The 27,221-nt window shown below is 35.6% G+C and overlaps 1 protein-coding gene across 2 annotated transcripts in view; it reads right to left on the bottom strand.

Annotated features, from left to right (window-relative positions):
* Positions 1–224: 224 nt before the first annotated feature.
* The window catches only part of chaf1b (chromatin assembly factor 1, subunit B), a 57,280-nt gene continuing 30,283 nt past the window's right edge, over positions 225–27,221 (bottom strand). For both annotated transcript variants that reach the window (XM_039743851.1, XM_039743852.1), the window contains exons 4-14: positions 19,203–19,320; positions 18,996–19,099; positions 18,686–18,782; positions 18,142–18,226; positions 15,496–15,589; positions 12,386–12,455; positions 12,196–12,287; positions 8,356–8,512; positions 6,258–6,704; positions 2,119–2,207; positions 225–435 (exon numbers count right to left, since the gene is read on the bottom strand). In XM_039743851.1, the coding sequence (XP_039599785.1) occupies positions 326–435; positions 2,119–2,207; positions 6,258–6,704; positions 8,356–8,512; positions 12,196–12,287; positions 12,386–12,455; positions 15,496–15,589; positions 18,142–18,226; positions 18,686–18,782; positions 18,996–19,099; positions 19,203–19,320 (1,463 nt within the window). In that variant the 3' untranslated portion in view covers positions 225–325. The remainder of the gene's footprint in view (positions 436–2,118; positions 2,208–6,257; positions 6,705–8,355; positions 8,513–12,195; positions 12,288–12,385; positions 12,456–15,495; positions 15,590–18,141; positions 18,227–18,685; positions 18,783–18,995; positions 19,100–19,202; positions 19,321–27,221) is intronic.

Genomic DNA, 27,221 nt, shown 5'->3' with positions numbered 1-27,221 from the left:
AATACCAGCTAATTAAATGAGATCAGTGTTATCAGGTGTTGTCATGGATTAGGACTCTGGTTGGATCAAAATCCTGCAGTCACAGGACCAAGTTTGGGAAGCATTGACATAGACAACTGATCTTTAATTAGACTAAGATTTTCAGATTGATTATGCATTTGACTCCTGTGGTCCAATTTTCTGATATATTAAATGACATTTTAATCATACAAAAATGAAGCAAATTTTTGTGTACAAGAAGTTGATTTATCATTATACAAAAAATGAAGCTATACAGGAAGTGCAAAGAAAATAAAAATGCCATTACAGTTTTAATTCTGGAAAATCATCTGGTTTCAGGAGATTTAGTTTCTTGTGAAGGCTCATGGTCTTCTTTTTTAGGGCGCTTAGGTGCTGGTGGTTTGCAAAAGTTGTCTCCAGGAGGGGAAGGTCTATCTGTATTTAATAATAAAATAAAAAGAACAAAACACAACATGAGGCTTAGATGGCCATCTTAAGTGGCCATACTTAAAACTAGAACAGAAGACTCAGCGAGGTAGGTACTTATATTTAATTTCCACTCACAGTATCCACTAGATGGATAAGCATCAGATCTACCCTAAAGAGCTGATAACTCGATAGGTGTGATAACTGTACCCTTGGTATATACTTGCACTTCTGTTAAAAAGGGTCCCAGATATTTGATGCTGGATAACTCAAACAAAGAAGTGTGAAAGGGCCCGAATTGTTAATTTTTTGTGAGATCAAGTGATCAGCCCTATGTACTGTGGTAAACTCTGACTGTATGGATGCAAAAGTGGAAAAATGAGAAACATAATATATCCATGCGAGGACTGAGACTGTGAAAGATGATTACAACATCTATGTCAATGTAATTAACAATGGTTTGGGAACCATCCATTGTGCCCATTAAGACATCTGCCACTTTCTAAACTCTTTCACATTGTCCCTTTGAACTTCCACTGGGTATGAGAAGCTGAGACTATGTTGGACTGGTGTCGGGTACTTTTCTGAAGTAAAACACCAGGTTTATATATGCAAACAATACAGTATATTTAATCTAGGCAGCATTCGCCTATTCCTTGTGTTGGACACTAATACAACTATTGGTGGGCAATGCTGGTGTTTTTTCAGGGCAATCTGAAAGTATAACACCATATCAAGGTGGTCCTGTTACTCACGGAAAGCCTGTAGTGGATAGCCATGTTTCTCACTGGACAATGTAGGACTACACACAACTACAATCTTCTGAGACATTGTTGTCGCCACTTCAGTCCCCAACTCACTTTGTGTAAGGTATTCTGGGACACCAACTTTACACCCTTAGCAGACCTCTGCCTGTGTGCCACGATGCATTCCAAATTAGACGTGAATGTGATTAGAGTCTTAACTAAAAGAAATTAAATCAAACTATACATTTCATTTGAATTAACTGTCCCTTTACTGTGGCTGCCATTCTCAGTTACTCACTTATGACTTGTTCCAATATTAAAGTTTTATGCATAATTCATCTGCAGCTGTAGACCAAAGTATTCTTTTGTGCATGCCACAATTATGGTTTTGTTTTTATCTCGTTTCTCCCCAACATTTTGAAATCACCAAACTGAATGTAACTGTGTACATTTAGATTTGACCGCGGTGCTATATTTAATAGTCTTTATTAGTGTAAGTTTTAAAGGTGTATCCACTTTAATGCCTGAAGGGGCATGAAACATTGCTTTGTCCCCAATTAGTAAAGAGGTACACTATAAACAAACGCACCACCACTCAATGATCGTGTGCCTTTGTGAGCTTTGCACTGGTTGGAAAAGTTAAAAACACAGTTTTAAACCTCAGGAGATACAGTATGTCTGAAGAATAATCATGTATTACTTTAATATAAAAAAAACCTACTTTTTCCTTAAATATTTATATACTTTACAATCCATTTCACACTAACCCATTTATTTTAAGGAAATACATAATATAGTTTGAACATACAATGATCAAATCCTTTTATCAATAGCATACCAAAAACTAATGTACAATGTGTTGTGGCATGCAGGATAGAGGACTCAAAGGTAACAAATGTGTAAATTGACTTAATGTGGTTATAAATTTAATATTTAAAACACTAACCATGTTTTACTTTGTCCACTGAAGATGTAGGTGTCATGGCATTAGACATGCCGGATGATGCTGGTGAAACCGGTGTAAGAGCTATTCTCCTGCAAAAAAAATAAATAAATAAAAATAAAATATGTATATAAAATAAAGTGAGAAGAAACAAAAAACCACAAGTCCGAACTTTAGAAGCAAGATACTCTGAGGTACAATAAGTTTTTCCAAATATGAAAAGCATATCGAGACATAACTGGCAAAATACTGGCAAAAGAGTTCTCACTCTATTCCAAGGCCTAAACAGAATCCACATTTCTCATCCTGGATGTAAGGTTCAACTATTGTACAGTCTCAGTCCTGGTCTTTTTCTAGCACAATACATAATGTGGTTTAAAAAAAAAAAAAATAAAAAATCAGGGTCCCAGTGAGTCAGAGCTTATCTTAGCAATAGACAGCAGCATTGCTAGAATTTAAACTTGTGTCCACTGAGCTGTAAGGTAGCTGTGAAACATACTGCATCACCATGATAACTACCGCGTCAACATTTTAATTGCATATACAGTAAGAAAACATAATTGAAATGCATGCAGTACATACTCATAAACCCATTACAGCATGAGAGAGTAACTACTCCCAAATACATTAGACGGGTAAGACTAAGTATATACCACTCCAATGGGTTTTAAAAGAGAATTGGGAATTTTTAACAAATTTCTTGGTGCTATGTAAACATTCGAAGGCATGTAACAAAGAAAGGATTTCACTTTGCATGGGCTAATACGGCAGGCTGCTCTAAATGTGATAGGTACAGTAATTACAGTGCAAGCAGCTACTAATTCTCTTGAACTTACTACCCATTTAGTTTCATTAATTACTGTATTTAATGGGGAAGTCTATAGCTACCAAATAAGAATGAGTATCTCTGAAGAGTGTGATCATGTTAAAAGCACATACAAAATTAAAGTGCCCATTTATTTTACTAAAGTGGGCTTTCTATGTTTGCAGAAAGAAAATCCGGGATCATGTCTACAGACGATATGTGGGAGACTTCAAGACCCAAGACAGTTAATACCACAAATTACCTTTTTGACCATATTACAAAAAATATGTTTGATACATTCACTTAAATCTATCATGAGGTAAGGTTGGTTGGCACGCTTCTTTGCCAAAGATCTGGAAGACTGTAAAAAAAAAAAACCCACAATATGGGAGCAACAAAAATAGACAAATAATTTGGGGGCAATTCCTGGCTTCAAGATGCAATTCATTTTCAAGCAGTGCTCTAACTCAAAATATTTAACTAGTGTAACTCGGTCACAGTATGGTTCAATTGATGTGGTAGGGTACAGGAGAAGTTCCTTTCAAGTAATGATCCTCGTCCAGCAAGAGGATGTGTGAGCAACTTTGCAATGAACCTACAAAAATTGTCATGTCCAAAGATGCATGAAGCTGGAAGATAATTCCACTGATAGACTGACTTTGGTAACAGGTATCAAACTAAACATTGGCACAGAACAGGCAAGTACTTAAAGAATAACTTATTTCCATTTTTAAAATATTTATATACATATAAATGAATATGTGGAATTTTGCTGATACATTAAAATATAAAAGGTGCATCAATCTGCGTCAACTTTTATTATGTGCTTACATTTTGTATTCACATACATGCAAGTCAATTTAGTAAAATTAATGGAATACTAGGATCTTGCAACACAAGCTAACAAAGCGTACAGAGCCTGACAATATAGTGGCAACTGACAGAAAAGTAAATTTCACACTGATTGAACATTCTTAGGTACCATTTTCTCTGCCACTATCCCAACCATCATTACAAGCGATCTTTGAAAAAACATTGAAGTTTGATTGAAACAAGTCCATCTGGGTTAGTAATTCCTGTCAGGATAGCCTTTTTTTAACTGAATTAAATAGTTGGTATGAATGTTTTGTTAATAACAAGTTATACTTCCAATATTATTTTACATTTTTAACGGTATACTGAAACTCACATATTAAGTTACAGCAATATACAAGAACCATGTTAGAGAGTCAGCTAACAGGTTAAGTAGAACAGGGACATCTTCAAAAGGCACTGGGAGATCAAAGAATGATTCTTTTTTTAAACGAATCACAAAAAAAAAATACTTTGGAAGAAAAAAAATATTAAAAATGTGTACAAACAGGAAAAAATACTGAATTATTAGCAAAGGTTCACATATAAACAAACAATGAATGTCTCCATTAATGTACATTTCTTTATAAAGAATACACATTGTGCCATTATTTATCACAGCTCTCTAAAGTTAAACGGCTTCAAGTATGTTAGAACAAAAAAAAAAACTCTTTAAAGTTACATCTGAATATATGAGTGATGAGGCTTGGTTTTACACATTGCGGTGTTAGGGATGGGTGCATGTAATCAAAAGGGCTGCCGTTCCCCTGTTCTGTCTTGCAAAATTTATGCCAAGGCCTTTGCATGGATCACACAGTTGCAATTAAAGAGTTTAATTTCACTAACAGCACCTATCCAGCTTCTGACATGCTACAGTTTATACAGGACCCTAAAGGAGGCTTAAGTTAAATGGGTACTTTTTACATCAGCAAGCCTGACCGACCCTTTCCAACTACAAACAAATTCAAGGATTTTGCAATTTTCTTTGAACACAGACACACTATAAGCTTACCAAGTAATCGGTTTCTGTTTAAATGTGCTTATCCCTGAACAGCAATACTTTGTTTTAATGGCTAACATAACATCTCATATTATTTAAATATTTACTAAGGTTAGTTTCACCTATCTATAACACCATTTGAAGGACAACGTTATAAAAATAAGTAAGCTTAACAAGGATTTAAATTGTCAAATACCCAGTTGTGTATCACAATGAAAGTTGAACCAGAATATCCGCAACCTTACAAAAACAATACAGCATATAGTTACATTAATAAATGTAGTTGCCTCTGGTAAATCTTATAAATCCTACAGAACAGTGCTGTGCTATTCTTTCTGAGCTGCAGGGTATTCATTTTTATGAAACCTGCATTTCTTTTTTTTTCCCCCTTATCTTGGCCTCATGAACAGTGCAAACACGTAAAAAAAACAGTGCAGCAAGTAATACATGGAGAGCTACATATCAAAAAAAAAAATGATCTCAACAAGAATATAAATCCTCTTTTCTTTAATGTTTATTTATATAATACACCAAACAGAATATACAGTTTATTATTGCATATATTCTGTTATTGTCGGTGATGGATATTTTACATAGATTGTTTTGTAAATTCTATAAAGCTAAAACAGCTGTGCATCTGAAAAAAAAAAAAAATCAAATGTGACAGCAAAGAAATTCACTAGATAAGAATTGAGTTAACATTTTAATCAAACTTTATTAATTAATATATAATCATTGCAGAGTGATGCCAAAGATGATTTAGAAACCATATTTAATGGATACCATGCCAAAGGAAACACATTTCATTGTGTGTAAACTGTTTTTTTCCAAGCAGTAGGCCCTATCAGGCACACTGTGTACCTGCAAAGTTCCAGTAGAGAAATTGCTTTTAGGAAAGTACAAAGGGGAACTGGCGGAGTCCTAATGGCTATTCTCTTTTGGGAATTTCAGGAACACTGAAGAACCTGGACATTCAGGAAGTATTACAAATTGGAGGCCAGTTAAGAGAACCTTGCAGCTTAGGATGGAAAGCAAGGATGTAATGTGCCCAGTGGTCACCAGAGGGCAATGTTCCATTGTGATGAAAGGAATTTTAATAGCTGTGCTTGATCAGAAGAGAGATTTGGAAATTAACTCTCTTAAGCTGTATAAATGGATTCTCTTGCCACCACACATTCTAGAGGTCAAGTGATGCTTCACTTGCATGAAGTTAGCTGATCCAAAATAAAGTGGAGCAAACCAAGATATCTATGTATTTTCCACTAAAAGATAAAATATGAATAAACATTAATAACTAGTTAAGGGAAAGCCCTGCATCTATCAGAAAAAGGGGGTGTTGGGGCACTGTTTTATTTATATATTACATGTATTTCTGTCATTCTTTGTGCTATGATCCACCATCCTAAAACATGGTTTTTATATATATACCATCCTAAAACATGGTTTTTATATATACCTGTATATATGTAATATTATTCAAGTTACCTAGGTGTGGGTACATTGGCAGAGTTCTGCTTGCTCCAACTTTCTATGGTTTTCAACATAATCCTCCGGGGCTGGTTACTTTTTGTGCTTGCAACATTTAAAGTATTTTTCTCCTCTGGAATCAGAGTTGGAGTTGCCATTTTGGCATTCTGAGGAGTGGCAATGGAGTCCTTCCCTTCTGCACTACATGGGCTCTTTTCTACAGATGGGCTGGTAGTGGCAGAGTCTCCATTTTTTATTCCTACAGGACTTAGGTCCACAGACTTCGGCACTGGAGACGAGGTCCTCTGAACCCTCTTCATTTTCTTTTCCAAACCTGTTCCTGGAGTTTGAACTTCAAGTACAGGTTTCTCCTTCAGGGGTGTCCCCAACTCACCATCTTCAAAAGTCACAAAGGAGCAATATCCATCAGTGGAAGCAACAGCTAAAAATGAACCATCACTTGACCTGTTGCCGACAACAACAAAAGAGAGTCAGTGTAAGGATTATAAATAACCAAACTAAAAAATAATAAAAATATTAACTTTAGCTTGTGCAACAGTCTGATATGCTATCACTAATTGTACAGTGCCACTCATTGTTTCTATAGTTAATGCAAATAATTCCTACACTATATTCTATTTCCATAGGAAAAATAAGTAAATAGATAAAAAAATCATTTAAATAAAATATAAAAACACTATCAAACTTTAAATGAAAGGAGAATTCCAAACAGAAATAAAAACATTTTACTCGCCAGTGTATTCCATTATATTTCTGTAAATATAAGACATGTAAAAAACCAAAATGTTACAAGAAATTAAGCTAAAACTAATATGAAAAATGTCAGTGTGAACCATATGCAGAGTAAAGCACTTAAGCTTGACAGTATTGTGTGCTTTTATAATATACTGGATCCTTTGCTGTGTATTATGCTTTCAGGGCAGGCTCTGACCATTTAAGACCTTCAAACTGGATTAGGTAGATTAGAAGAAACAAGGGTGGGGATTGAAGGAGATCAACTCTTAATAAACAAATTTCCTTTTTCTTTACCAAACTATGTTTCCAATACTACATTTTTGAAATGCACGAGTTCGTTCATCTACTAAAACTTATTTTATGGGCAAACACCTTATTTCTCCTTGTAGCCTATTTCCCTTTTGTGTGTGTAGCTATAGTAATATTGGGGTATTGCCTTCAAACTCTGAAATTAACATGAACTGATAGACTAAATAACATTACAAGTGTCACAAAAATGAGTACAAATTCTTACAAGCTGGTTTAGTAAAAGCACAGCATTGACAAGAAGTGCTACTTTGTCATGTTTATGACATTTGTTTCCATTTGTATAATCAGAAAACATTGGTCATTGAATAGATAAATTAAATAAACAAAAGTCACAAAGTAGAGATGCTTTAATTTTCTAAACATCTCCCTACTTTAAAGATTTTTCTCCACTGTAAAGCTGTCTTTATGAAATCAAACCTTTCAATTGAAGCTCAATCCATTATTTAAGAATTCCTTTCCTTTGGCTGTGAAATGCTGAATTTTCTTACTTCTTCTATGTTTACAGTCAGTAGACCAAACGGAACGTAAAGCTTAAAGAATTATCCAGATTACAACTTCCTCATAAGTATGGAATAGGCTTTAGTAAAAAGTGCACTGCTAAGGAGGATTTAAAAACATAGATGTGATGTTAGAGAATATGTGGACTGCTATTGTTTTCAAATGCAAAATTGTGTACCACTTTAATACTTTTTAAACTTGCCCTGATACTTGTAATCAAGTGAAACAGAGAAACAGAATGCAAAAAAAATATATATTATTCAAAAATGTTAAAGCGAACATGAACAGAAATGTTTGGAAATGGAAAACTCATGTACTTTTGCTTCATATTCATCTTAGATCTAAAATGTACAAAGAAAAAACACTTGACTTCATAATACCAATATTAATATGGCACGTTGAAATGAATGTATTTCAAGTACAAAAAAAAAAGTTTTTGTTGTCTTATAATTTTTATTATACATCTACTTAAAGTTGCATCTTTAAAAAAAGAACCATAGATTAAAATCGTTTAAAAAGTATATCAAGAGAAGAAAGGAGATATTCTACTTACCAAGTGACATCACTGAGTGTATGATAGTGAATATTTGATATATACCCAAATGGGAATGACTGCTGTGTATCATAAAGAAACAGTGAGTCCTCAGAGGCAACAGCAAAAACCATTCGATATGGAAGGTTGAAAAGACTGTTTTTCTGAGCAGAGTCATCTAATAAATAAGCAAAATGAAAAATAGAATAAGGCATTTTGAGGACAGCTTAGTCTTGCTACTATATTATCAAAGACCGCATAACTTAAGAGCAAAAGTAGCAGTGAAAGGAAATCAGTGATTGCTTTCACGGTAAAAACAAAATGTCATTGAAGAGAATTTTATTCCCAGACACTGTTCTACCAACTACCAACTTCAAAAAGCTACAGGAGTCAAAAAATGCACAATAATGTGAAATGAAAAAAAAAGTGTTTGTTTTTGTTTATTTCATTTTTTTAGAAGGCAGAAAAAGATGCCAACCAAAGAAAGTGTTGCCCTTATCATTGTAGCTACGTAAAACAATCTACATAACTGGGTCAAATTTCTCATTTTATGTTTCTCACACACTGTCAAAATAGATACACTTTCAAAAATCCAACATTGTTTGGCCTAATAAACCGAGTATTAAACAGATTTTATCCAATTTTCAGAAACAAAACTAACAAAAATTAGATTCTACAATCATATTTCTGCTTTGATATGTCTGTACACATCACTGTTCGAATATTCTTAGCTTCAGAACAGTTTGGTTTTTTTTTTTGTTTTTTTTTTAAAAAGAATTTTGAATGGATTGATTACTGCTGGCACTATTCAGGTTATTTGGTCAAGATTCTGACCAAGTCAGTAAAGGAGCTTCTTCACAAATCTGTATTTTGCTCTTTTCTGTTTACCTCATGCCTACTTTCATGTGGGGAATGTGTAGGCAGTTCCTGGATGAAGGAGGCATTGATGGTATTGACTGGTGCGCATGTTCCCCAGACCTGAGAACCTTTGGGAAGTTATGTTTCAGTGCATCTGACGCCGCCAAGTAGTGCCACAGACCATCCAGGAGCTCACTGATGCCCTGATCCAGGTCTGGGAGAAGATTCTCCAGGACACCATTCGCTGTCTCATTAGGAGCATGCTCAGACACTGTTGGGAATGCATACAGGTACGTGGGTGTCCAAACACAAAACGTAGTCACATAATGAGTTCCATGATGAAATTCATGCAAGTCGATCAGCCTGATGTTTGGTGTGATATTGAATCCAGCCCTCAACGGCTTGGTGATTTTAGTTTCCATTGACCATTTTGTTCTCAACGAATTACACAGTATTACTCAAAAAATTTTCCACCTGAATATTTTGTTCATCATGATGCGATGTGTAATTTAAGGGTTCCCGTATTTTCTTTGAGCTATATATTTTGAGACAGCAGACATATCTAATGCAGCTGGGTAAGGTGAACCATGTTATTCTGGTGTTCCGTCACACTTCTTTATTCTTAAAAAAAAAACAACCCCTGTGCTTCTGTTTTCACAACTTTTACCCGTTTCCCAATTACAGAGTAGAATCACTCGGCTTGCACCTTTTGCGTTTGCCTTTGATTTCAGGAGCATTTTCCGATTATTTTCAGAATTTTTTTCTGCAAAATAATTTTCTATATAAAAACTGCTATTTTGAGCAATTTTGCAGTCATATGCAATATTTAAAAATAAATTTGCGCCTGGCTTTAACATTACTTAATATACTTTCACTCTTTTCTAAAAATATACCTTACAGAATTTTTTATTAGTTGATAATTGCCATTTTTTAAATCTTCTTAGTTGCAATTATTGCAAACTGTGTTTTTGAGTTAAAAGGAGAAAAAAAATATTAAAAATGCCTATCATCTGTTTTAATTCCAAACATAACCTTTTAAATATTTCCCCTCCTTTTTAGATGCCTATGTATTGCAGCAAAATGTGACAGCAGCATAAACTGGACAGCCACACTATACAACTTTTTCCTCAATTTTCTTTCATATTCTCCTTTTTCAAGAACTCTCCCATAACCATTGTTTTTTTATTGAGTCTATGAACAAAATAATCTGGCTATAAGTGTGCAATGTCAACCAGCTGTTCAGGTGAAGAATGACCGCTGAATCAGGGCATCCAATTCAGTTGTTTAAAAACTCTGTAGCCTAAAAGTGCAATGATTTTATGTGATATTTTTTGTCACGCTTTAAATCGGGCTTATTTTAAAACCTACATGTATATGTTTGTTATCAATCTTTTATTTAATTATTGAACTTTTATGTGATGTGGTTAGATTTTCAGATTCTTATTCGGTTTTTAAATTATAAACTAAAAAAAAACCAAAACAAAAATCAAGAACTTATGTCCCACGAGACGCGACTTAACCAAGAGATTTAACCACATGGGGGCTGGAAGTAAAAGACAAAGAGTAGGACAGCTGCTGTACAGGCTTTTAAATGTTTGAAGAGCCGTGCAAGATACCATTGTATCACCGTTGAAAAGGGGGTTTCGGAGGAGTGACCACAACAAGGAGGCACCAAGAGGGCTTGCCTCCCTAGTATGTATATGTGTGTGTATTATATACATATATATTTAAAAAATAAATAAATATAAGAAGAGGCCGGACGAAAGAAAGAATCCGGGAGGTAGGCATCAGACCTGGGGACCGATTGCTGTGGGTAACGTGTATTTCTTTTTCGTACACCCACCTCATAGAAAGTGAGGGTGAAGATCTGCCTGGATGGCCAAACCACGCCAATCAGAGGAGCAACGATGGGGTGAATTTGGAGAAAGATCTGCACCCGCAGGCCTCCAACAGACGACCACCAGGACTCACACACACTCTTCAGGACTACTCCAAGAAAGAAGGGGGCAGTGGGGGGCTGGACAATATATACATACACACACACGTAAACACAAAGCTATTAGGCTATTATATTTTTCTTTATATCTTGACACCACCTTTTCAAACTTCCCTAGTAACACACAAAAAAAAAAAAGTTATGCTCCTTTATACTGCATGAATCTGTGCACAGGAGGAAAAAAATACTGTATATACTCACAATCAGACCCAAACTTATAGGCCCGTTCAAAAAAAGCGACATTATTTTTAAAAAAAAACAAAAAAACAAAAACATCTTCATCAGTTTATTCAGACGCATCGAATTTTGTTGCAGCAGCACAGTTACCAATTTCTTTCGTTACTTCAATGATGTTTAATTTAAACCCAGCTTCATATTTTCTTCTGATCGAATGCTCCATCGTAAATAAGGAATAAGGGATGCTCTTATGATAAAGGTGTACGAGTGTGAGAGATACAGTACAAAAAACACAAATCAGTGCAAATGTTGCTTCGGAATAGTGAGGGCATTACCATGTGGTCACATAGGCACGAGAGAGAGAGAGAGAGGTTAGGAGCACGTGCCGATAGTGAATTTCCACACCCACATAGAATAAAAGGCTGTGTGCTCCGTGGTTACTCTCTCAGTCGTTAGCATATCAATCTCATGGACCAATAGTGTGAATTTTCCACATTCAACTTATACGAAAGACATTATAAAAATACCAGAAATTATATGATAAACTTAAGTCCGACTTATCCGTGAGTATATACGGTATACACTTTCAGTGACAATAATCATGATACATTTTGTACAAGAATTATTTTTTTCAGTTTACAGTACAACACTTTTTTGGTAGTTCCCTAATTAAACGTGGGTGACACTCTAAAATAAACAGTCATTTAACAAATTTATAATCTTCATACATTTGAATTCAACTATAGAAAATAAAACGGATCAAAAACAGTCAGATACAACTTCAACCTGTATGGTTTTGGCTTTTTTTATTTATTTTAAATAAATTATACCTTGGTTTGTAGACTTTCTTAGTTCAAAAAACACAGGGCAGCATCGTACAGCTAAAGTTGCTTTAGCAGGACATGGCAAATGAGCTATAGGCCTGAAAGACGTAACCACAACAAAATACAATGTTACATTAGACTTTGATGACCTGTTACTGTACTAACATTTCGGAAAGAGACAAAATAAATAATCTACCTTTTATAGTTTTTCCTTGAAAAAACATATGTTGTATTCGTGACATTTTCTCCTGCTTCAACACACCCAGCTGTAGAGTAGAGTGAAAATCATATCATACAAAAGAGCAATTCTTGCTTACTTTTTGGAGGATGTTAAAAATTTTCAGAAGCTACAGTATGTTCCTATTATCAACATCCCTTTACCTCACTTTAGCCATCACTTTTAGAACAAAGAAAAAAAAAAGTTTATTCCAAAGTATAGGAATCTCTTAATTAAAGCATGTTATAAGTTGTTTATTAATAACAAGGTCACAAACTGCAATTTGTCAAATATCAAAAAGAAAAAAAAAAAAACCAGAGGGTTCTAATGTTTAGGTATAAACTTGCTTATATTTTCAAGGAAATGGAACACAAAAATAAAATGCAGAATACCTATAAAAGGTGCATGGGAGATAATTGCAGAGATATAAATGTGCCCAGAGACAAAAACATTTCAACATTTAAGGTAATGTAATTCCAATATTCTGCAATCCTTATCTTGTAAAATAAATGCTTTGTTTAATTCTAATTCAGTAAACAATCCCTAATATTTTTTTACAGTTAAGAATGCTTTTAGCCCAAGACAAATGAAATTGCACTTTTATTTGCATATTGCATATATGTTGGCATATATGTTCCAGCATTAACATTAATTTTAGCTTTCAGAATTCATTTCAATATATGTGATGTCCACGGTGAAGGCAGAGTAATCAGGACTCTGATTAGCATACAAGTTGATAAATACTTTGTCTTTATTTGTAAGCAGGACAAACCAAAGGTAATATAAGTGGTTCAGGCGGCATGTTTTACATTATAAGAACAAAGATGCCTTAAAGTTTATGTAACCAACCGTCCCTCACTCTTCAAACTCCCACAACCCGCACATTTTGGGCATGGGGAGATGAAGCATGTATCAAACAGTTTGTTAAGGGTGACTGTGTTCTGGACTATCATGAGCCTATAACCCATTCCCCACTGTTAGGTCATAAACTGCCTATGCAAAACAACTATGGGATGAGTTGTACCGGAGCGCTTTCATTAGTAAATGGCTCAGGAAAGGATAGGTAAACTAATTCTATTGGTCTGAGGTATGGCTGTTTAAGATTGATTTTGAATCGGGGGCAATTCATCCTTAATATTTTTGGTTATGTTAACAATAATGCATAATTAAATGTGTAACTTAACTCGTGCCTTTTCCATTACCTAATGTCCTGAGGGTACAGATGTAGAAGGTAAGGGGAAGTGTGAAAGTACATGGCCACACAGTGCTAAGTGTACAGGATTTAAGACATTTTATTAAGGTCTACACAACAAAGAGTATAAAGGGAAAAATAAGGTTACCATAATACCCTACAAGACAAAACAGCTGTCAAGGAAAGCTGAAATATCAGTTCCACAAAAATTACATGTAGGAACATCTATGCCTCAAGCTTTATATCTCACACAGGACTGTACTAAAGATCACTAGCAGGAGGTCCCATTCAACACTTCTTTTCATTAATTAATAACAAAAAATGGGCTTCTAATGCTGTCTCATTGTTGAAAACTCAGACATCCCAATTCTCTCTTATTCCCAAAAATAAAAAGCAAACATTTTGGGATCCCTATTTTTTTCTCCATGCAACTTTCCCAAATATTTATTAAATGCTTGCCACTAATTCCATATGTACAGTATATCTGTATTTCCCATGTAGCATATTTTGCCTCTGTCTCTATTATTAAAGCTTGACAGTTACATTTATTTTATTATGCACTCACAGAGTGTCATGCCTTTTTCATTTTATTGTTGTCAAGCAGAAATTGCAACCGGATAATTTACATTTTTAAACATTACTGCTTTACAAGTGCTGCATTTTTCTGAATTAAAGAAAACAATACAGTTGGCATTTCTGTTTTAGCTTCCATTTTTGGTGATTTTACCTTTATCAGAGATTAATATTTCTAATAAATGCCTTAGGTTTTCTTTTTCAGCAGACCTGAATAGGTGTACTTTATTCAAGTGAGACAGTCTGTTAATAAAAATATGCATTTATGTAAAATTAAGAGTATTTATCAAATGGCATTTAATCACATCCTCGTTTACATTCACTGGCCAAACAACCAGCATGAAAATTTTCTTTGTTATCCACAGGTATAAGTACCAACATCAAGTTTGAAGTATTTTACAAAAAATAATAATAATAATAATAAAACTGTATGTGTGTTCATGTCTGTTTGTATTATTTGCATATTGTATGCTGCAGCAATAACTTGGTAGTGCAAAACTGGTGCAAAATGCAAAAATTGTTAAATATGATTGGCAAGAGATGTTATATCCTAAAAAAGAACTTTGAAGAGCAACAAGTTCAAATATATTCATCTGTACAATAAGCCTAAACAGATCTTAATATGCATCTGCACAAGGATATTTTCATTATAAATTAATGTGAAACTTCAACATAGGTATGGTATTTAAGGCCTTTATCTAACCAACAATGAATTTTATAATGTTATTTCGCTTTGAATTTCATATATAAAAACACAAAATATAAGCTAACAACAAGCAAAACTGGCATCATATTGCATTAAAAACGTATATTAAAGTATCATGATCTATTTAAATTTCATTCATATAAATAAAAAAAAAATTGTACCAGTCTACACTGAATTAGGAAAGTTTTCTATGGTTGATATTATAGTAAACGATGAAAATGTTTAATCATACAGAATTTTCTTTTTTTTAAATTTCTGAATTGCAGAAAAGAAACAGGCATTTACGGTAAACCGTACAATTAGATAATTGAATCTCCATAATTTTATTACTAAAGGTGACTGTGAAAATCAAAGAATCAACTAAACAAAAGGTATTTATCTTTCCAGGTACTTAACACATTAAAAGTTTTTTCACACAAGATTAAAAGGCTGACTCAGAATTAAATTAGCCTACAATAAACATAAACAAACCATAAGCACAGACAAATACTTTGGGGACAGTTGTTAAGGTGTCAATGCTTTCTTATAAAGAATTATGCAAGTTTTCTAAAGAATGGTATAAATATTTAGTAAGGGTTTGAAGTGAGTTTTAAAAGTATATTTACTCAAGACAGGTACCTGGTGCAAAAAGGAAGGACCCATCTGGACTAAAAGTAAGTCGACGGAAAAAAGATCTCATGCTGTCATCATGAAACATTCTGTAGCTTTTAACCTAAAAAAAGGAACATCAGTGATACAGTTAATTATTCGGACTAAACTTTGAGATTAAATAGCAAAACTTGGTTGGTTTACAGAGAAACATCTTGACATTGACTATGTTGGGCTTCTAACTTAGAGAAACCACTATCAGCAAGAGAGATTTCATGTCCCTCTATATGTTCAACATTCACTTAATCATAAACTATTATTAATAGTCGGTGCCAGGGGTAATGAGGTTCACATTTTGTCTGAAATGAAAGTTGTTTGCAACGTCTACAACTTCAACAAACAATGGAGTAACTATGAACAGTCAACGTTGAAATTTGGCTCCAAAAATAGTCACACTTAATTAATAAATACATCACTATTATTATGCTATCCTATTAATAACCTGTACTGAAAGAAAACTGTAATATGGTTACATCTTTGACTTCTACCATACCGTAACAAATTAACTGATTTATCCTAGTACAACGTATTTATGAATGTTAATACAACAAATGTTATACATACAATACCCACACAACTATTCTATCTGGGAAGTCCAATTCAATTGCTAAACAAACACACACAATCTAACATAAAACTGCTAGAAATGCATTACACCCCATGAATAATCCACGACTAATGATTAAATACTTGAAAAGACTTATTTAAAAATAAAAAAAAAAAGGCTTCTGGTTTATTCCAATTTGTAGCATTTCAATATGGAACAGAGTTATTGTAAAATATACACATGACTGCTTGCGCTGCGCTTCTGTGTTGCTCTTGCTGTGAATTAGCAGTCATTGTAGTTGTCTGACTAATGAATAAGCAGAACTGTTTTAAAGGTGAAGGCGTTGTGGAAAAAAAATGCTTTTCAGTAAGCTGACAGGGCTGTACCATTCAGTTACACATAAATACTTTACTATACACATACACACATATACTAGCAAAATACCCACGCTTCGCAGCGGAGAAGTAGTGAAAAAGGAAACATTTTAAAAATAACATAACCTGATTGTCAATGTAATTGTTTTGTGACAGTTATGAGTGTTGCTGTCATCAAGGATTTGATTATCATTATTTCTTTCAATCAGGTTCGTATTTGTAGGATGTGTTGTGTTCAAGTTACATTCCGTGTTTGTCAACCGTTGTAAAGATAACAGGTTTCATTCATCGAAGTGGTCACTACCCAAATCGCTAAAGGAAAGGAGGCGCATATTTTGAACGAAAAGGGAGAAGACAGCGAAGGAGTGGAAAAGTGAGAAGGAAAACTGTTTAAATAAAGAGCTGGGAAGGTGAATGGAAAGAAGCAGCCAGCTGTAAAGGAGGACGGTTGGGTGCACGTAGAAGGTGTAACAATAGGTTATTAAGCCTTATGATAATGTTCCTGCACGGAGGGTTAGAGAGACGCACCGGGAGAAGTATAGAATAGGGAATCCTGTGTGACTGTTCTGCTGTTCTCCTTCGACATTTCTGTGGCTCTGCATATTTATATGCACCTCTCTAAACTTGCATCATTGCTTCTGCACACAATTCGGTCACGTATAAGGCAACTTTTAATCTCCCCGAAATTGCATGTGCCTGCTAACACTCTCAGATATATTTTCTCCCCTTGCCCAATTTTTTTGAAAAAAAATCTGTACCTGTCTACAGTTTCGTTTATTTTCGGGTTGTAATGTTAATCAAATTACATATCATCAAGCTCATGGTTAACTCATCAGGCCTCACATCACCGGTCAGTGCCTGACACAATTCTCTGCCACTCTCTACAATAAGATAACGGAATAATCTGACTTTATTGTTTTCCTCTGCCTCCGGTATTGCAAGTTCTGTGAATAATCTGAACTCGTCCTTCCATGTTTTCCATGACTTCGCCAAGTCTTTAGCATCGAGGCTTAATGCCAGCGGCGGTCTCAGACCCTCCATTTTCCTTTCGTGTCAGCGTCTCCACGTCCTGAACTTTTAACAGCAAACTGGCGTGACTTTCGCCGCAGTTCCGTCACCTACGCTGCCACCATGTTTTTCTCTCGAGATTATTAAAAGGCACAGACTCACGCTTCCAGTTTATTTCACAGTAGTTAAAGCCAGAACAAAAAGTCAGTTCACGTGATCCACTCGGAGTACATGCATCGAAGCTTCTCAGCTGTGCTTGTGCTATCTCATGCGAGATATACACACATACCTACATACAGTACATACATACATACACACATATGCCAGCAACACTCATGACAATGACAAAACAATTACATTGTCAATCATGTTACGTTATTATTAAAATGTTTCCTTTTCTTTTTCATTGCTTCTTTAACACACTACTTCTACGCTGCAAAACGCGGGTATTTTGCTATATGTGTGTGTGTATATATATATATATATATATATATATATATATATATATATATATATATATATATATATTTACATATATATATGTGTGTGTGTGTGTGTGTGTGTGTGTGTGTGTGTGTGTCTATATATATGACAGCATATATGTATGTGTTTGTGAGTGATATGTAACAACACAAAACAGGAGTTGTTCTTTAATTAAAATAAAGGAATTGCTACTGCAGTACTGACCTCTCCCTCTGTTGCTATCCCAGCAGATATTTTACTCACACCATATACCTTTCGCCTGGTCTGTGTGCTGTATACTCTCATAACCCTGCAAAAAAAATTTAAAAAAATTTAAAGGTTGGTTGGTCACATGGGTTAAAGATACTAGATTACTTGTATATCAGTCAGGCATTCTTTACTAAGCAAAAACTGTTGGCTTAAAGGGGTTGTCTTTGATCCAGAGGTTATGCCATACTGAGGTTTTCCTCGTCTCATCCGAACAGTTCTGTAGCATGTGCCAAGCACAACAATTTTTATAAAAAAAAAAAAATTTGGGCCCTCACAATGTTTTTTTTTTTTAATACTTTTTGAACATGAAATAATAAAATTCATTTATGATATGCATAGCTTTGGGTACCAAATTAGTGAAAGTTTTCAAAACCCTTCAGTAATTTACACAAATATTAGATCATAAAAAAAAACAGATTAATTTAAATAAACAAAATTACATATAATAAAAAGGTCAAATGCTTGATTTTATGCTATCTCATTTACTCATGGGCATTACCTGTCACAGCTGAGAGTAGCAATGTACTGTCCCAGTGGATCCCAAGTAACTCCCTGTACATAACTTTTGTTGTCATTAAAAATGGACATCTTCTGTCCTGAAATAAAGGGCGAATTCTTTTAATTTATATCCTAACAACAAACAGAATACTTACACATTCGGATTGTTAAATCACAGTTAATTAGCCTTTCATAGAAACTTTTCACTAATTTATGCATACAAGAAGTATTCTTTATTAATGGAAATTTTTAGATTTGAAATTTACATAGATTTTATTAAACAAAATCTTAAAATTAAGGAAAAATACTACCTTTATTGACATCCCACATTATAGCAGTATTATCCACTGAACCAGACACCATGAAATTGCCATCAATTGACCAAGAAATGTCATAGACATCCTCTATGTGACCTCTGCATACAGAAACAAAAACAAAAGTACAGTTTGCCACTGATCTTCACTTTCACTAATACTATACACGCTGCACATAAATTTTAACATTTTTTCTGGCTTTACCTAAGAGTTTTAAATACTGTCCAGGACTCTTTGTTGAGCTGAGCATCTTCATCTTCCTGAAAAGTCACCTGTTCAGGTTCCTTGCTGTCATTAAGTTTCCAAAGCAAAATCACAGCATCTGGTTATAAACAGAAAAAAACCACCACACATATTACAGCAAGGATTTAACACCCTATTTGCTCTTTTATTTTGTTTAGCATTCTTTATTTCCAGGAATGTCTTCAGCTGTTAAATTTAGGCTTAATAGAATACATATGTAACATTTGTTTTAACAAATTCAATCAGGACAAGCTGAAAAGAATACATTTTTAATTTATTTTACAAACCGGATTCCAAAAAAGTTGGGGCACTAAACAAATTGTGAATAAAAACTGAATGCAATGATGTGGATATGGCAAATGTCAATGTCAATACTTTATTTGTAATAGAACGTAGATGACAGATCAAACGTTTAATACGAGTAAATGTATCATTTTAAAGGAAAAATATGTTGATTCAAAATTTCACTGTGTCAACAAACCCCAAAAAAGTTGGGACAAGTAGCAATAAGAGGCTGGAAAAAGTAAATTTGAGCATAACGAAGAGCTGGAAGACCAATAAACACTAATTAGGTCAATTGGCAACATGATTGGGTATAAAAAGAGCTTCTCAGAGTAGCAGCGTCTCTCAGAAGCCAAGATGGGTAGAGGATCACAATTCCCACAATGTTGCGCAGAAAGATAGTGGAGCAATATCAGAAAGAAGACTGTTCTATGGTCAGACGAGTCACGATTCGAAGTTCTTTTTGGAAATCTGGGACGCCATGTTATCCGGACCAAAGAGGACAAGGACAACCCAAGTTGTTATCAACGCTCAGTTCAGAAGCCTGCATCTCTGATGGTATGGGGTTGCAGGAGTACGTGTGGCATGGGCAGCTTGCATGTCTGGAAAGGCACCATCAATGTAGAAAAATATATTCAGGTTCTAGAACAACATATGCTCCCATCCAGACGTCATCTCTTTCAGGGAAGACCCTGCATTTTTCAACAAGATAATGCCAGACCACATTCTGCATCAATCACAACATCATGGCTGCGTAGGAGAAGGATCCGGGTACTGAAATGGCCAGTCTGCAGTCCAGATCTTTCACCTATAGAGAACATTTGGCGCATCATAAAGAGGAAGGTGCAACAAAGAAGGCCCAAGACGATTGAACAGTTAGAGGCCTGTATTAGACAAGAATGGGAGAGCATTCCTATTTCTAAACTTGAGAAACTGGTCTCCTCGGTCCCCAGACGTCTGTTGAGTGTTGTAAGAAGGGGAGATGCCACACAGTGGTGAAAATGGCCTTGTCCCAACTTTTTTGGGATTTGTTGACACCATGAAATTCTGAATCAACATATTTTTCCCTTAAAATGATACATTTTCTCAGTTTAAACTTTTGTTCCGTGATTTATGTTCTATTTTGAATAAAATATTAGAAGTTGGCACCTCCACATCATTGCATTCAGTTTTTATTCACGATTTGTATAGTGGTGTCCCAACTTTTTTGGAATCCGGTTTGTAGTTGAAGTTAAAATAAATAGAAAGTTATAACAGTACTTTTAAACAAAACTATCCCATTCACAATTCATGTGCATGTCCAATAATAAAATAATATGGCACTACATAACAGATGTTTGAAGAAAAAAAAAAAAAAAGTGTCAGCACAGATGTATTTATTTTTAAATAAAAAGACAAACAAGTGAAAAATTTAAAATAAAGTCATTATGCATGTGACAATTTACAACCTAAAAGCCATTTCACACTAAATCCAATATTGTTCCCTTAAACACACAATTAGGATAACGGGCTCTTCTATTTCTTTCATACTAATTGCAACTTATTCATTTTTTTCTCTAATGTACCATTCAGAAATGGAAGTAACAGCACGCATGATACTGCTATGGTGCTCAACCCTACACAGAAACAAATTAACTAAAATAGGAATGTATGCACTAATTATACTGTAGTTTTTTTTTTTTTTTGGACGCTACCTGACATGCTGCCAGCCATTTGTCATTGCCAGTGAGCTTATTGTATTTGGCCTACAGCGTTCAACGTAAAGTTCAAGCATATTTACAATAAGCCTGATAAAATCTACAATACATCTGAAGCTGTGGATTTCCCATATAGCTACAATACTCAATTTATACCTGTTATATCTGCACTGTTCTGTCTCTTTTTCCTTCTTTTTTGAATGATAATTTTTTCTATTTATTATAAGTTATTATATTTAACTGTGGACATTATGCGAAGTAAAAATTTCTCAAAACAGAAATAAAAGAATTTGCTGCAAAATAATTTAGTAGAATTTTAAAATAAGCAGATTTTAAAATATATCAGCAAATTAGCTTTTACATTGAAATACGGTCTATGTATATTTGTACTTTCAATAATTAATTTTTTTTTGCAAATAACTACTATATTTGTCATTAAATTAACAAGACTGTTTTTTTTTTTTTTTTAAATGGAGGTGCCAATACTGCCTCCATAACTGCCCACCAGCTTGATGTTTTAATACTCCTGAATATAACATGTAGCAAGTTGTTTCATTATCTGTATTCCTACCAGTTGTGAAATAATTCTGTTTATCAAACCAGTCACAATGGAACACATGAATATTGAGCAGTGTTTTGCGATCTTACTGCAAGGAAAGTTCCGGAAATGGAGCATGGCTGTAAGAAGATAAGGCTTTATCTCAGGCACAGGTTTTTCACTAGCAACAGCCTTCTTCAAGCTGAAATCACCAAAAAACTATATCATACATCATGATAATGCAACATGCATTTTCCAATCTTTTACCAAGCAACTTCTTTCTCATCCAGAAGTTGAACAATTGCCTAATAGGGAACCACTTTCAAACTACTGAAGAAGTCGAAAACAGCTGTAGATGAAGTACTGAAACATGCCATAGAAGACTTCCAAAAATGCTTTTAGGGTGGATGGACTGATAGACGTGGTGTGTTGCTACAGAGCTCCAAAAGTTGGGGAACAATATGTTGGCTTATAAACAATGCTCTCTTATTCTCAGCCTTTAAATCATGACTGAAAACTCAAAACTTTAGTCTAGCATGTGGTAGGGACAAGTGTTGTTAACAGAATCCCAATGTCGGAGCACATTTACCTCTTGGGAGATTTCAACGCTAGAGTGGGTGCAGATTGGGAATCAAGCATGTTAGGTTATCATAGCATAGGAAATATCAATGAGAATGGCCAGAGGTTACTGAAGTTGTGTTGCCATCACAGACTGTGTGTCACAAATACTTATTTTGAAGACAAGGCATGCCATAAATCTCCAGTTGGACTTGGTCATCACCAGACATGACTTCCTAAACATGAAATGCAATACCAGAGTTTACCACAGTGCCGACTGTGATACTGATTACTGGGTTCAACTGTAAGGCAATATTCAGCTAGTATCAGACACTGGCAACATCAGAAACATGTATTAAGTCATTAAACAAGCAATTGGTTAACAAATGAAGAAGCATGCACCTCTGAAATCTAAAACAGGAGAGTTAATTACAGACAAAAATCAAACAACCTAGAATCACAGTGTGGCTTTAGGATTGAAAGATCCACAGTTGACATGACCTTCTCTGTATGTCAGCTCCAAGAGGAATGCTGAGAACAAGGCAAACCATTATACATTCCACTTATCAATCTGACCTAGGCTTTTCATATCTTTTCTGAGTAGAATAGGAATGTTTCAGCTGCTAAATAAAATCAAATGCAAAATTGCTCAGTATTATAACCTCTTTTCACATGGATAAGTAGGGCGTGGTCAGCTACAACAGGGACATTTCTGACCCTTTCCCGATCAAGAGCAATGTGAAAGAAGGATATATTCTTAGACTCCATTTGGCATTTTCTTCTCCATAATTCTAAACTTCATATTCAAGGGCTCTGTCGAAGGCATCAGCCTATATACCAGGAGCGACAGGAAGCTATCCAACTTAGTTCACATATGGGCAAAGACCAATATTTGCACAATCCACATTAGAGAATTACTGTTTGCTTATGATGTGGCCCCAACTTCACATCCTGAAGCAGCCCTCTCCAGCACCTGATTGACCATTTTGTATATATGCCTGCAGGGAGTTTGGGCTGGCTATTAGTATTAAGAAGACCAATGTCATGGGCCAGGGGCCTTATGTATAAACAGTGAGCACGCACAGAAATGTTGCGCAAGAACTTTTCCACGTTCAAATCGCGATGTATAAAACCTACACTTGGCGTAAAGCCACGCACTTTTCCATGGTACCTCATACCTTGTCGTACGCAAGTTCTCCGCTCGGTTTTGCAGACTGCCGGCACCCAGCGTCAAAGCAGTGCTACTGTTCCTGTGTGATTACACCTTATTTTCCTGACGCGGCTTTATAAATACACTAATAAACAATATGTGGTTAGTTTCAGTGTAACGCATCTGATTGTAATTAACTTGTAACAATGTAATGGTCCAGGGAACAGCCATAGTATTCCTAATACCATAACTGCTTTAGCGTTGTTACTCTCACTACTTCATGTTCTTTCAGCTCCTCCCGTTAGGAGTTGCCACAGCGGATCATCTTTTTCCATATTACTCTCACTGCGCCACTCGGAATATTTATATCACTGTATCTGAGTGTGAATCACAAAAGCAGCAGCTGATCGGAATGAGAATTATAGGTATACAGCTTCGAGGACACACTGTCTCAGCCACTGCAAAACGTTTTAAAGCCTTTCCTGTACGGACCTCGCGGTTCAGAAACAGTTTCATCCCAAGAACTTTAAATGCACTCAATCAATTGCACCTTGTAGAACTGTTTGTACTTATAAGTACAATCACCCCACTGTAAACTTGCACTATAGTTATAATATTGCACAACCTGAGCCACTTTATAAAGCGCGTATTTACATATGATGACGAGATCATTTTTAAGACGAAATGCAGCAAAATGTGTTTATTAAATTATACAGATAAAACTAACTTCATTTAAATAATCTATATTCTTCACTGGGAGTGTCGTGAAGGATAGAATAATTAAACATGTACAACGAAGAGGTTTCAATGTTCCTTAAACATTTTGAAGAATCGACGCTAAGCTTACAGATGACTTAACTTCTATTACAGAGCTGATTGTGTGGCGATTGGTTACTTGGGGAAAGAAAAGCAAGGACTGCAGTGGCGGCTACGCCAATATATATTGAATATAAAACAGAAAGAGAAAATAACACAGCGACAAATTTTGGCAAAAGTTAAATGCTTGTGTCATGAGCACAAGGCGGCTATGCAGTGCCTGCAACGGACGTGGCCACCCGCCGTGCATATGCTACCTTACTGACATTGGCGGGCAAAGGAGCCACCGATTCTTCCTCTGCCCAGTGCCACCACAAGCCTAGAGCCGCCCCCGAGTACTGCTGCAATAAGTTATTTCATCGAAGTGAAACCCATGTTTAATAACGTGCTTTAACTCCTATCATCATAAAAATTATATCACGTATATACATCTCAGTATTTTAGTTATTCAGAGAGCTGTAATATCACAAATGTAATGGATTCTGTGTCCAGTTGGAGGAAGAAAGCCGGTTTAAGAAGCAAGTAGTGATTCACACACATAGAAGATCAAATACAAAACAAAGCATTTAACGTGCTACTTTAATTACGATGTGATTTGAGAAACTGGTTAAACGATTTTAAGATGAAGTTTATGATGTTCTACTTTAATGACAAAAACTACGTGATTAAAGTGGAAATGTCTAGATTGAAGTTGACATTTCGTGCTTTTTCCCCACTTTGTGCCTTTTTTTCTCTGTACCCTAACAAACTTTCATATGACACTCAGACAGTGGGCTACAACTCGCCTTTTCACGGCAACTTTGATATGCGACTTCTTTTTTATTTCCGGCACTGTGCGATTTTGTGAACATGAGCTTTCAAGTTTCTCCAACATGCTATGTCACTCGATCAACTTCCTTTTGTTGATTATACCACGGTTTATTTGAACAAATAGTATGTTTTTCCTTTGCCTCCACTTAGTATTCGCTGAAATTCTTATATTTTTCCCCGTGCTTTTCCCATTGTCTTTTCACAGAAGGCTGAGCTTAAGGGCGATTTATATTCATTTGCATATTCAAAGAGGCGTAATTCTGGAAGGAATTGGGGCGTTACATAAAGCGCGTGCACAAGCGTTACTTTTCACGCTGATCAGATTTATGTAGCGGAAGAACGTGGAAGTTGGAGTACGCACAGATTCCTGCATCTGGATTTTTCTGTGCGTAAGCACATTTCGGCTTTTGTGCTTACGCCATGTTATAGTGCGAGTTCTACGCACGGCGTTATACATGAGGTCCCAGGTCTTATCGATCTGATCTAGGCTTTTGACCTCGAGAGTAGGAAAGGTATGTTTCAGCTGCTAAAGAAAAGCGGCTGCAAAATTGCTTGTATAATGACCTCCTTTCACAAGGATACACAGGGTGTGATAAGCTTGATAAGCTTTGACAGCACAGTGCTTGAAGTCACCGACCACTGTACTTATCTGGGATCCATAATCAGCAGCAACCTATCACTTGATAGTGAAATCGACATGTAGATTGCCAGAGCTGCCGGTGTGATGACCAAACTGAGCGAGAGTATGGACCAACAATCACGAACCAAAACTGAAGGTATACCAGACATGTGTCTTCAGCAGCTTGCTATATGGCAGCGAATTCTAGACTAGGCAGGAAAATCGCCTAGAAAGCTTCCACCTAAGATGTCTACGACACATCCTCAACATCACATGGCAAAATTACCAACACTGCTGTTCTGGAGCAAACTGACTCACTATGCATGCATTTTCTCCTTAGCCAGAGACAACTGCACTGGCTAGGGCATGTACATTGAATGCCACATGGTCGCATTCCCAAGGATGTCATGTATGGCGAGCTAGCCAAAAGACCTCGGCCAGTAGGCCATCCAGCACTTTGGTATAAAGATGGTTGCAAGCGTGACCTAAAACTGACAGGCATCAATCTAGAGAATTTGGAACCGCTTGCAGGCAGCCAAAATGGCCAGCACTGGCATCAAAAAAAGAGGAGCAGAAAGACAAAAAAATCAACAGCTAGAGGACAGAAGGCAAAGAAAACAAACTCAGGCGCCAGTTCAAAATTCAACCTTGTATGCAGTACCTATAAAATTGACTTCCATGCAAGGATCAGGTTGTTGAGCCACTCTAGATGTTGTACTCAACAGCACTTTGTGCCATGGTCAGTCTATTATACTCCGAGATAGACGGATGCGTACTACTTCCCTGCCCGTGGATATACATCAGAGATTCTTGGGGCCTTGGAATCAAAGTATGGTAAGATTGTATTTGATGGCCCAACACAAACTTAACTGTAGAAAGGTCTCCAGAAATGTGACTGTGTTTGACTTTGTCTGTTACAACTGACTGTGGAGCGCCCATAGATTTATTTTCTCCTGGGAAACTGCTGGCCATAGTTCAATGATAATGTTATTAGACAGAAACTGTTGGGCTCAGTATGGAATGGCTTTCTTTTATTTTGTCTTAAAACTAATCTGTATTTTTATGTGTACACATTATGTAATCAGTAAAGTCTGCAATGGAATTTTACCTGAGAACTTATTTCAGTATTCTGAGCCTGCACTCAAAGAATGCTATACAAAAATACACTTAAACTGCTTCTGAAGAGAGCTTTTTTCAAGGAGAGAGGGGTAATATATAGTAATTTTCACCAGAAAACTCATTTCACTCTCACTTATTTAATGACAGATCTTCTAACACTAAGTGGTAGCTGCTACAGCATGGATTCATCACTCTGGGTTCCCATACTACACCTGGTCATTAGCAAATTTCGCACATTTTTTTACGTATATTCTGTTTGTCGATAACAAAACGTCACAAAAAACTGGATGGAAACTTGGCTATCTCCAGCCTGTTTCCATCCAACTGGCTTTTTATCGATAAAACGCTGTGCGTGATGACGTCCCCCCAAACAATGAACTGTCGCATAAGT

Source organism: Polypterus senegalus, chromosome 2 (genome assembly GCF_016835505.1).
Source record: "Polypterus senegalus isolate Bchr_013 chromosome 2, ASM1683550v1, whole genome shotgun sequence".
Classification (NCBI taxonomy): domain Eukaryota; kingdom Metazoa; phylum Chordata; class Cladistia; order Polypteriformes; family Polypteridae; genus Polypterus; species Polypterus senegalus.
This window is presented reverse-complemented; position numbering and strand designations above follow the sequence as displayed.